Below are 13,010 nucleotides of genomic sequence, written 5' to 3'. Positions count from 1 at the left end.
TTATTTCCTATCTTGTTCATTTGCGGTTTTGTAGCTGAGGATGTTGGTTGGTAAAACCATCGAAACTAGTCCTGTGAAAATTTTGTAAACATAATGCAGATTTTTGTTGTTTGACTTGTTTGAATTAGTATTGAAAGAAATGTTTAGTAACGTAAACAAATAAATATTAAGCTTTTTTTTTTTTTTTTTTTTTTTTTTTTTTTTTTTTTTTTTTTTTTTTGGTTAATTTTGATACTCTTTAGATCATAATTGCTTTTTATTTCATAAATTACAGTTTCCTAATTTTAATTTTATAATTTCTGCATGCCATCTCACCAGATTTAAATTGATGATCTGTAATCCGGAAAAACTCCTAATCCAGAATCCGCGAAGTGCCGACGAGTCCGGATTAAAGACTTTGTATTGTATTATGTCAACTTTTCGTCTTAAGACTGTAAAGAGAAGAACCTTGATATTTAACAATATTAAACTGAATCATCTTATTTATTGCACTCAGGAATAAAGGGTAATATGAAATTATATTGTCCTCCACGGGACACTTGTTGTGTAGTGCCTAATGTCAAAGCACATAATAAATTAAAACAAAATAATAAATTGTTTCAAAAATAATTTTTTGCTATGGATTTTGTTTGAAATCTGTGTAACTTTACTAAGTTTAAAATAACATTCTCGAATTAATTAGAATACATTAAAATATAATCCAAATTGTATTTTCTAAACTTTTAAACTTTGCGACTACAGTGCATCTGAATACAACTTGCGACCCACGTGCATATAATTATGTTGAGAAAAAAGATGATTCCCAGAAGAGGACAGCGTAGTTAAAAGAATAATAGATAAACATATAACTATTAATTAAAAATTTAATTTTTTCAATTTATTCATATTAAATTAAGTGTTAAATATATACAACTGTATGATGAGAAAAAGAATACTTAAAAGGTTTTTGTGATTCACACCTTGGAAACTATTAGTTTAGGCTGTTTAAAAGTTACTTATGTTGAAAAACTAAATGAAATTAAAATATGTTAATGCAATATTTTCTTTTTAGCTCTTGGAATATATTATACATAATGCTGAAAATGAAAATGCAACATATATATTTGAGTTTATATTTAGGTTCCATGTCAGTACTTCTGCATTTACTAAACAACTGCCTACTGTAATCTTGTTCAGAAATGGAAAAGAAGTAAATCGTAGGCCTACTGTTGATGCAAAATATCAACTTATAAAATTTTTCTTCTCTGAGGTAATTTTTTAAAAATTTTATTTGTGATTATACTCATATTTATATATAAATTGCTGAGTGCAATCCTTATGTCAAACTCACAGAGCTTTGCCACTTCAGTTATCATCATAACAATAACTACAACACATCTTTGTTTTTCCTACCTGAGTCATGATTGAAATATCCTCTACTTCACTAACGAGAAGCAACCAGCATATTTATCAGTTTGAGTTGCTTTTTATATTTTAATTCTTCTTACCTAATGCATTTTATCTTCTTACCTAATGCATATTTTATTAGAAATATACTAAAAAAAATTGCTTTATACTTCGATACTATGATTCACAGTATGATATTAGCACAACTTACTTTTTAAAACTGCAATTATTAGATATATTTTATTTTATCTGAAAAGAAAAGTAATTCTTTTCAGAAAATGACTTAAAATATCTTAAGTTTGTTTGTAAGTTTGATTCCAACTACAGATGGAGTATAAAATTTACTGAATACAGTTTGTGTTTCCTAAAATTATCATGGTGTGCTGATAAAATAGCAGTTAAAGATGGTATATTGGTATATTTTAATTGTTTACATGACTTTGCCAAGACAGATTTTTCAGAGCAAATTGTTTTTAAAATAAGTTAGTCAAAATTTCAGATTACTTTCAAATTCTTTGAAACATTAGTTTTTAGTTGCTTAAGATGGCAATATATTTTTCTTGACAGTTTTGCCATTGTATGTTTTGAATTTAAATTACAGCTTTTAGCATGAAAAACACAGAGTTTTAAAAATCAGTTGTGCATTTATTTCATTTTAAAATACAAATGTAGATATTTATAATAGATTTGTAAACAGTCATCATCACTGTACTTGCAGCTATGGGGAAGGGCGGGAAAAACTTTTATTTATTTATTTGAAAATTTAAGAATGTGTGTTTAACTTCTTAAATTTGTGGTTTTAACATGCATTGTTTGGACTTTGGTGATATAATTTATTGTTTCTGTAAGTCTTATCACTGATATTGGGTTACTTTATGTTTAGTGCTTTTCTTTGAACTGTCCCTAAATGCACTTAAAAAAATAACACCTGGTTATTACCTTTATTTTTCATACCTTTATTTTATACCTTTATTTTTCATAAACATTTTAAGTCCTTTATTTAGTTGCAAAACCTTAGTTTTAAAATGCCGCATTTATTCTGTTTTGCATGCACTTGGCTAATTTTTGACGTTTTTCAACAGGAATAAACTGCCATATATCTTGCACAATTCTCCATAGTTTCTTAAGATTTCAGATAAATAGATTCATATATATATTGATAAAAGTTGGAAGTTTAAAATTGGAAGACCTTCTTCATTGGGCAAAATGGGCTCAATGCAGATGTTGCAAATATAAATAACATTATTGTTTTGATCATGCTTTGTGACTTTTTAAACTTTATGTATTATTTTTTTAATTATTGTTGAATAATAAAACACATAATTTTGAAGACCCTATCTAAATTTTTGAAACTGTTGAAAACAATTTTAGTGACTGCTTTTGTTCATTATAATTATATTCTGAGAATTTCTAGTTAAACAGTGTTCAAGTGGCTAAAGCTGATAAACAGTAATTTATATTGTTTGATTTCTACATTAATTTATCGTGAATTCTATTCTTCACAGCTCAAACCCCCATTTGCAGTGTAAATAATAGCTAATTTAATATTAGAATGTTCTCCATAAAAGCATATCTTTTCTTAGCAACACATCGTAAAATACTTCCCTTAGTTAAAAACAAACCTGACCTTATTCATTATTATGCAAAACAGCATGGATTTAAAAAAAAAAAAATAAAAAAAGAATGAAATTGCTATTAGAACATGTCTAGTCATATTTGGCATATATAAATAAATTTTGCATAAATTCTTAAACATTCTCTACTATATTTTTCGAGTAATTTCAGTGGAAATCATCATGGCTGTGGCATTTGCACAAATTGGAAGGGAAAGGGAATAACTATTTGCATTCATTTCTGAAATTAAATTGTTGTATGATTTGCAAGCACACATACATATGCTTATATTAACTCCACAAATTTAACAGCATTTTAATTTTAATTTCAAGGAAAATGTTACGGCTGCTTTTAACCTGAACAATCTATATGAAGAATGCAAGGCCAATCCTATTAAGAAGCAGAAAAAAGAAGTGGAAACACATGTAAAAGAGGATTAGACATCTGTGGCATTACAGAATTGCACAATTATAGTTATTTGTTACCAAAGATATGCAATTCTTGTATGCATTCTTTTTCATGGATGTTATTTTATGTTTTAGAATTGTTCAGCTAGAAATTTTTTACTGCTATAAGAGTTCTTAGAATTATTCTCCTCTTTTTAAAATTTAAAATATACATAAGAAAATTATGTACATTCTGATTGTAAGTTGAAATCTCTTACATGAACTCTTATTTTCTTTCTTCATGTGCTAAATTCTAAAAATATATTAATAGTATTGTCAAAATGTACAATAAAAAAGAAAAGTAATTTGCAAGAAATTATTGTCTGTAAACATGTTTTGCTGATGCAGAATGTTACTGAAAGTATATTTCAATGCTTTAGCAGTGAATTAAATAATTTCTCCTTATGTTCATTATTAAAACTTTTCTGGAAATACTGTGGCATTTTTTAAAAGGATTCTTAATATTTATTTTGATATATATTTATTTATAATAAAAATATTTTTCCTGATAATTTAAAAGAAATTCTAAGCATGTCGCATTGCTGTAATATGTGTATATTATTTGATTGATGAAATCAAAAAAGTGGAAAACTATAGCATTTCAAGTGGTAAAAATATTTAATTAATTTCAGAGCATATTGAATTTTGTATAATTTTTATTGTGCATAAAATGGATAATAAATAGTTAAAAAATTATCTTATTAAGGGGGAAGTATTGTTTCTAGTGAGAATACTAATTGGTAATTAAAACTGTAATCATAAATACTGTGTTATTGGCTGTTTTAACGTATCAAATATATATATTTTGATAAATGTGATATATTTTCCATTTATTAGAATGATATTATTTTATATTTATTCAGAAATACATAAATTATTGAGAGGTAAAATCTTGGTTTTCTACATTGACCCTTCCTCCCCCTTAAATATCGTGTGTGTTATTTATTTCATTTAAGAAATAGCATTTAGCAACATTCTAACAATAGCTGTTTTTAAAATCTGATAGCTGTTTGTACTGTAAGAATATTAATTTCATTTGATTGCATAACTTACATTTTTTAAAAATTTCTAACTTAAAAAATTCTGAAATTCTGTAATTTGTAAGTTGATTACAAAAAAAAGGAGATACTAGCAGCATTTAGAAAATTTTTAAGCTAAAGAAATTTTAGAAATGCCATTTACAGAGGCTGTTCATACATTTTTTAGACGATGTATATTGTATTCACAAAACTAAATTACATAAAATTCTTGTGTTTTAAATATTCTATTTGACATCCCTTATTCTGATGTATCTTTCGACACTGCAATTTCCAGGATAATAATGCCTTTTTCTTTCCAGAGAGTCCTGTTAGGGTTTTGGGACAACGTTTCAATAATGCAGTTTTTAAAAGTCCGAATGCACAAAAATCCATAGGTAACACATCGGCAGATTTAGTAGGGATATCAGTGAAGGGTATGGCCATGATACCAGTTTTTTGTTCCATTTCTTTTAGGAAATTTACTGTGGATTTTGATGTGCAACTGTTAGCTTTGTCCTGATGGAGTCTCACAGATTGATGGCACTGTGGGTAAAGCGATGGTATTTCATTCAGAAACATCGGCGATAAAATATGTTCCTGATAGTATTTGGAGTTAATCTTGACATTTTTTTGCGCTCTCTTTATTTTTAACTTACCATTATATCAAAAACCAGCAACAATCATGAATCCCTTAGAAAAACTTTCTTTCGATTCTTTGAACCATGTACTTAAATTTTTTTCTCCCCTTTTATGATAATAAATGGCTTTTTTTTTTTTTTTTTTTTGTTACAATCATTAACTACACCCATGCTTCATCTATTGTGACAATTGTTTTCCATTTTTCTTTGGATAAGTGTTTCTCATATAGAATTCTGCAGCGTGTCCTGCATTGAGCGATATGCTTTGGAAGAAGATGCACATTGCATTTTTTCACTTTCTTAAGATTTAAATCAACGTTTATCATTTTGTTTACAGTGGACACCAAGCATTTTAATGATTTTGCAACTGTCCGTTGACTAGGGGGATTTTCTTTTAACATTAAACAACGTACCTTTGCAATAGTCGAAGATGTCCGTTTTTTCCTTGGATACTTATTTGGAATTATTTTCTCACTTGAGGCTCCAATTTGACGTTTTTTCTTTTCTTGTTGATGATATTACCTATCGACGCTTTAGATATCACAAAACCATGACTCTCACATCGTTTTTGGATAACAAAGTATGCATATTTCTCTTTGGAAAGAGCATAAATGTAGCCTTCGAGCCACTGCTTTGTTAAATTCGCCATTTTGAATAATAAAAACAAAACTTTCAAGCCACAAACAATAATTTTGACTTTTAAAAACATAGTACAATTGCAGTTACTTCTTTTGAAGCAAATGATTTTTTATTACCGCTTACCAAAATCGTCTAAAAAATGTGCGAATAGCCTCTGTAAAAAACTGAAAAGTTTCTGTTATCTCTGTTGCCTTATGGCATATTATTTAGAATATTCTAGAACAGTAGTCGGCAAACTCACTAGTCAGAAGAGCTAAAGATCTTGTATAAGATTAAGATTTCCCTTATGAATTTTCCATAGACGAAATAAATCATGCAAAAAAGTGACACAGGCACTTTCATTTATGCCATAAGATTTGTCAGCCATTATTGATAAAGCTTAAACAAATCCATTTAAGATCTTCAGTTTGCTGAATGGTTATACTTGAAGACATTTTGACTGTTTTGTCTTTTGCTTGTTTAAAGGACAGTGGTAACTATATTTGTTTTTTCAAGAATTTCTGCATTGTTCTTAAAATCCCAGAATAGCTCTTCAGAAGCATTTATAAAACAACTTTTAATATTTCACCATCTATATATGATTTGCCTCACTCAGCAGTCTCTTGACTAACAATAAAGCTTGCAGTATTATCATTGTTGGAAGATTGCACCTAATAATTAAATACAGAACTTGATTTTTCTTAACTGTTTTGAAGTTCCTCAACTGCTTTCTTCTTTAAGTCACCTGTGGGTCATATACTGCTGAATGATGCATGTTTAAAGCGTCTTTCCAAATTTGATTTCTCTCCAATTTTTCTTGACATATAAGACAGGTTAGAATGACATTTGAGTTTTGTATAAACACGAACAAATCAGTCCATTCACGGTTTCCATCATCCATCATAAATTCATGATTTTCATCTTCCCCCCCCCTTTTGGCTTTTTCTTTGCAGCCATATCAAATTGGTGAGACCTAAAAACATGCTTCATTTTATAACAATAAAGGCAGCAACATATAGTTATATCAAATGATAAATTTATGCATAAAATACCTGTGAGGTCTGCACAGGGATATAGCTAGAGTTTCCAGCACCCGGCGACAGCTGAAGAATTTGCGACCCTTTCTGTGTGCCAAGAATAGGAAACACTTCATTAAAAAATTTCGTAGCATCAATTTGGTGCCCCTTGGAAGCTGTGCCTGGGGATAGATGTCTGCCCTTTGCCCCACCCTAGCTACGCCACTGGATCTGCAGCTGGTTGAAATCTATAAGCAACTTAATATGTGGAGTAGGTACTGTCATTACTCTTGAAACATTTCAGAAACCCTTTTAACCTGTGAGACTTTTCAGCATATCAAGCACTACAGAGAAGCTGTGACTGATGACTGAAAATTAGCATGCACCTTTTTTACCCAAATGGGAAATTCTATCATTTTGATAGAACAATAGGTGTAGAGCTCTATTGACATTTATTATTATTAAATATATCAGATTAAGTTTGGATAAGTTTGGTTCTTTTCCTTCCCCCCCCTTATACACACATGCAAGAAATTAAAAATTATGTAAAAAATGGTAATTTTTAAAATACTGTATTTTTTAATTATAGAAAAGGTATAATTTAGAGGAAGAAATCTGTGCCAAAAAAATTCAGTAATTTAAACAGTTTCTTATAAAGAGCTGTAGTGAACAAAATTTCTTGTAAAAATTGCATCATAAATGTAAATGCATTAAATGTAAAATTTCTGGGTTTCTGAAATGTTTCAAGAGTTGTACATGCATATGCTTAAGAAATAAAAGTAATAGCTATATTAATTATGATTAATCATTAAAGCAGCTCTCATAAAAATACAGAGTTAGTCTAAAAGAAATAGATTACCTATTTAAAATGAAAAGTCTTTATTTTAAGCAGGTAGCATTTAGTATAATTAAAAAAAAAGTTTATAACTTCCTTCTTTTGGGGGGGTGTTATGTTAGCATCATGTGAATGCTGCTGTAGCTGTTATTTGAATAATGTGGCTGCTAATCTGATCAAAACATTTTATGTGCTTCAGTATGCAAAAACAAATGTAATGTTATAGCATTGTTTTAGTACATGATATGAATGAAAATCTGCCTTGTTGGATTGGTCATTTAACAGACTAATACATGGCTGTGGCATGTTGACCATCAACAAGTTCAGACTTAAGACCATGTGATTACTTGTTATGGAGATGCATCAAAGCCTGCATTTCTTGTTCCATCCTTTCATACGAGTTTGGGCAATTTTAAGCCATGCATCAGAACATCTGCTATGTTTTTAACATGTACTAGGTCATATTTGAGAAGAACATGACTGTTGCATTGATATCTACCATGTTGCAAAAGAATCACACATAGAACATTTGTTACCTAGCCTTATAAACTGTAAGTTATGTTCTTCTAACTGTATAAGTATTTCAGCCATGCCATTAATATTCTTATTTCTGTAAAATTTTGAAAGTATTTATTTCTTTTAGGTTAACCTTGTATTTTCAAATTAATTGTAATTTAATAATTTCAGCAGACTTTAAAATATATCATAAAGACTTTTATATATGTTTTCTATTTCAAGAAAAGTGAACTACTCCCTTCTTAGACATAATTTCTACCATGTTGCGAAAGGATCACACATAGAACATTTGTTACCTAAGAACATTAAACTAAAACAAAGATTCTTATAAATATTAAAAACTTACAAGAAATCTAATTCACCTATTTAATACATTTTTTGAACTCCATTGATAAACTATCAAGTCTTTATGTTTTATACCTCACTGGAAACGTTGCCACCAATGGGCTGCTATCAATAGTTGCATCATTCAAGATGGCAGGCGAATAGGCCACCTTTAATGAAGTTATCTTTCAGTAAACTGAAACACCTGCCGTCTGGTTCTCATATGCAATTAAGCAATGTTGCCTGCTGTCTGGTTTCAATCTCTTTTCACCTGCAGGGAGATATATTGGTAATCAATCACCTTTGTTTTCTTTGGCTGACCAGTATCAACCTTTCTTACAGCTCTACATGTCGTTTGGAAGGCTTTCCAAGGCTTTTATCAACTCCGAACCCTTGGGCGACAGACATCAAACGACACACTTCCCTGAAACTTGCTAGTCATTCTGCAATCTGTTATCATACTGATGTTTTCTTGTAGCCATACTGCACATACAATCTTACTCTAATTTTCAGAAGAATGCCTGAAATATGTCTTCCTTCTTCTTTTTAAGTTGTTTTGCACTACACATGCTGACTGGTTGCTTTTTGTGTGCCTTCTGATGTCATGGTGCTGATATTTGCATATGCATCGTTCTACTGAGTTGGCTTTTCATTATATTGATTAAAAATAAAACCCTTTTTGACAATATCATGGTTGAAAAATGAATTTGTTGCTTAAGTTCAGTTCACTAATGTAGTTTCAGCTTATTGCTATAGTGTCCATTCATGACTTGATGTGACTCATGAATTATAAGAATTTATTTTATAACCAATGATTTGTTATACTGGTTTTTAATATTAGAATGAGAGGAAAATATTTTTACATGTGCTACCAAAAATGCTACTAATAATTCAGGATTGAAAATTCGAAGACCATCGATCTAGATATTGTGTAATATAACCTGAACAGACAAAGCTTTTTACTAAACAAATTTCAGGGATAAAGAAATAATGATTGAAAAGATGAATGTGGATTTAATTTGATACTTGATTTAAAACTGAACTGTAATTAAAGTATTGCATTTTTGATTAGGTTGTGTAGAGGAAGATCGAAGGATATTGGAAGGAGAAGGAGGAAGATTGAATTTTAATTAATTGCAGGGACACAAAAATTATCAGCTTAGCAGAAGACTTCATGAAATGCATTCTACTAAAAACTCATTTGTCTTCATTTTATATATAAGGAAAATACCAAGTAGCAAATTACTGTGAATGAAATATGCAAATTTTTCCAAAGTGAGGATTTTAATTATATTTTTGCTTTAAATTCAGACAGATAAAAATTCTTAGCGTCCTTATTCATTGCTAAGAGTTGTAAACAAAATCATTTCATTCATCTAGTAAAAGGAATTTTTTTCAACAAATGACAGAATTGCAATATTAAAAAAAGTTACACTGTACTAATCAAATGGTTAATTTCTTCGCTCAAGAAGTATCTAAAATACCCATTCCCAAAATGTTACTCTTCACTAATCATGACTGACATTAAAAAGAGAGAAGATGTGAATAAAAAATATCTTGTTATTACATAAAATAAGGCATTATTTTATGTATGTGGAAGTTAAATTTATGAAACTAGTGATGCAATTACACTTATTTAAATGTCATAAGGAGTTAATCAGCTTTTTTCTTATAGTTGCTTATGATCTAAATGTGTATAATATGTAAATAAATGTCTAATTATGATTAATTAAGATTTAAACTGTTATATTAAAATATTTAAAGATATGAAACTAAAACTAAATGAGTAACTTTAATTGTTTATATATTGTCATCATTACATTTCAACATTTACACTTCTAAATGAATGTTATAGCTAACATCAAAATAATTTTGTAGCAAAATTTTGTAGCTTAATAATTTCAATTTTGATCTCCGTGGTTTATGACCAAGAATTAGAATCAATATCATTGATTCATTTTTGGATCGCTCTTGCTTTAGAAGTTTATTTTTATTGGATTTCTTTAGGTGTCCAAAATATAATACACATTAAGAAAGAAAAGAAACTGTACAAGATGCTTTAAAATTTATGAATTGAAATTCATTTAAAATAATTTACTAATAATTGTACATAAATTAGTGATTTGAAAATAGAGGTAAAGATTAGAAATTAAAGAGACAAGGATAGAGAAAAGCTCCCTTTTTCCCCCTTCAATGTGGCATGCATTTGGGTGAGTGGTTGAACTGGGGAAAAGATATTCCTCTGCAGGTGACAAGGGGTAAAAATTGGATGAAAAGACTACCAGTGCATCAGTTTCTTTGATCTCCATGATCTTGAATTATTTCACTGTTGAGGCATGTGTTGCTGATTATTGTTATGCCGATTTAAAACATCAGAATGTGTGCTTTGTGTCCTTTCTGCTACTTAAGCATCTTTTATTGTTCATATTCCTTTAAATTTATTGGTGGATATAAGCATGAATCATTTTTCATTTGCTACCTTCAAAGCAATTTTGACAATAGATATTTTCTGATGTGTTGTGGTGGTGAGTTGTGGCAGCAATAAAGGAGCATGGCTTGGCCCTGCATTGTTGCTGATAAATATGGCAACCCTGAAGAGAAGTTTGTAAGAAGTACAGAGAACAAACAGAATCCAGCTTATCAAGTAGTAAGCATTTTGAAGTCTTGAAATAAATATATTTTTTTAACTGTGCATTATGCCTAATTGAAGTTCTTGATGAATGCTGTATATTCAGTGTACTGTGACAACAATCATGTATGGATTTCTTCTGGCACAAATTACGAGCATAATCTAAAGAAGTTTCATCGAGTCCGATCAAGATCTTGTGCCCAGACTGACAGATGCTACGGAAAATGTGCATAAAATGGTTGGGATATTTTCTGATGTATGCCAGTGCATCCACTGCTACTGTGAATTTTGTACTACTCTTGGTGACCACACTTTTGACTACCTATTGTAAAATGCTGAATCATTAAAATGTTTGTTTCTTTTGACTTCTGTTTTTCTTATCTGTTGTTCATACTTTCCTTAAACGTGACAACAGTTATATGTGATATTTCCATTATACACACATTCTGTTATAAAATCTGCTTACATCAGTTCCCTCTATTTGCCTTTATGTTTTTACTATTTTTTTTCACAGCTACGAACTGAATAATGTTATGTTTCTTTTTTCCTTTACAAAGACCCACTAGTGGTTCTTTAACTGCTAAAACCTTAGCAATACATTTCGTAAAATTTGAGTTCATCTTATTAAACCCATAAACTTAGATTTTGTTTAACATACGATAAATAATTTTCTTCTCAAAAAGATTAACAGGGTATTTTCGCTTAAACTCTGCATAATTATAGAGGATCTTGCAGAAAATATCATTCCAAATACCTAATTAGAATTATTTAGAAATAAGTGAGAAAATAATCAAGCTTAAAATTTTGAGTAGCATTTATATTAAATTCCTTCACTTGTTCAAAATATGATAGCCTTGATAGCAATGCATAACACATCAAATGAAAAATCTAGTTTGAATGCAGCTGATGATAGCACTGCTTTTCGTGGGTATAATTAATTAATTCTTTGAATGCCATTCCTATTTTGGAGGGGGGAGGAAATATGTACATCTATTTTGAAAATTTTACGAGCGTAATAGAAAGATGTATTTTTCAAAATTTTTATTAAAAAATATTTTGTTGTAACATAGCATTTTTCCAAAAATTTATTTATAAGTAATAAATGATATTTGCATAAAAGTTCTGGACAAATTATTTAAAAAAAAAAGGACACATTATTAATATTCATAATAATCTCTACCTACTGGGAAGTCAGATGGATCGACATTTCCACTGCATTTTTATGTTTCCCAAGCATACGTTAAAAGTTTAAAATACATTAAATTTTCATTCACTGTCCCCATATTTTAGATTTGAACATTAATGTAAAATTTAATCTATCAAACAAATGCGTGAAAAAGTGCAATAAGTTAACAACAAATAAATTATGCCTCTCCCTTCGTTTTTAATGCAATTTTTGCATAAAATAAATATTTGTGTTGTTCCCTTACAAATATTTCTCATGAATAAATTTTCATTTTTTCAAAATAACAATAAAAAGATTAATGTCGTGCATAAAAAACGAGATAACTGCCTGTTGGATTTGAAGGTAGGAATTTTTGTCAAAGGTTATGCATGTTCAGCAACAATAATATAACTACAGCAAATGCAGAAAATTAAATATGAATGTTACTTAAAAATTTTGCTTCCCCTAAATTCTGCTGCCGTTGCGGCCGCACCAGCTCTGGAAGCACAGGTTTAAATAACAATTTATTTTCAATTCAAACAGCACTAAATGTAATCTTTTGATCAATCAGTATCATTTACAAAATCTATTTTGTTGCACGTGGAAACAAATTTCTATCAAATTTCTCCTCCTCAGCACTTTGCAGCAGAGTTAGCCGAAGTCTGCAATAATGGCCCAGCGCTATGTCAGCATAAAAGGTCGCCATGATTTCTGGTACTCAATTACTAATATTGTGAAAAGAAAGTGTTCCCGAGTAATTTCTCAAGCTGCAGTGTGTCGATAGTCATTCAGTAACGAAAGCAA

At 29.5% G+C, this 13,010-nt stretch overlaps 1 protein-coding gene across 2 annotated transcripts in view; it reads left to right on the top strand.

Moving 5' to 3' along the window:
• Positions 1-11,406, top strand: part of LOC118196502 (thioredoxin-related transmembrane protein 2 homolog) — a 74,994-nt gene extending 63,588 nt beyond the window's left edge. The window contains exons 7-8 of one of the 2 annotated variants that reach the window (XM_035367966.2): positions 1,120-1,249; positions 3,333-11,406. In XM_035367966.2, coding sequence (XP_035223857.1) covers positions 1,120-1,249; positions 3,333-3,440 — 238 coding nt within the window. In that variant the 3' untranslated portion in view covers positions 3,441-11,406. Of the gene's footprint in view, positions 1-1,119; positions 1,254-3,332 lie in introns of those variants that run through there. The other variant, XR_015039528.1, reaches the window with a different exon arrangement.
• Positions 11,407-13,010: the final 1,604 nt, after the last annotated feature.

Source organism: Stegodyphus dumicola, chromosome 2 (genome assembly GCF_044657685.1).
Source record: "Stegodyphus dumicola isolate Sdum_Otavi_A_Nest chromosome 2, ASM4465768v1".
Lineage (NCBI taxonomy): Eukaryota > Metazoa > Arthropoda > Arachnida > Araneae > Eresidae > Stegodyphus > Stegodyphus dumicola.
The sequence above is the reverse complement of the archived record's forward strand: the minus strand, read 5'-3'. Positions and strand labels throughout refer to the sequence as shown.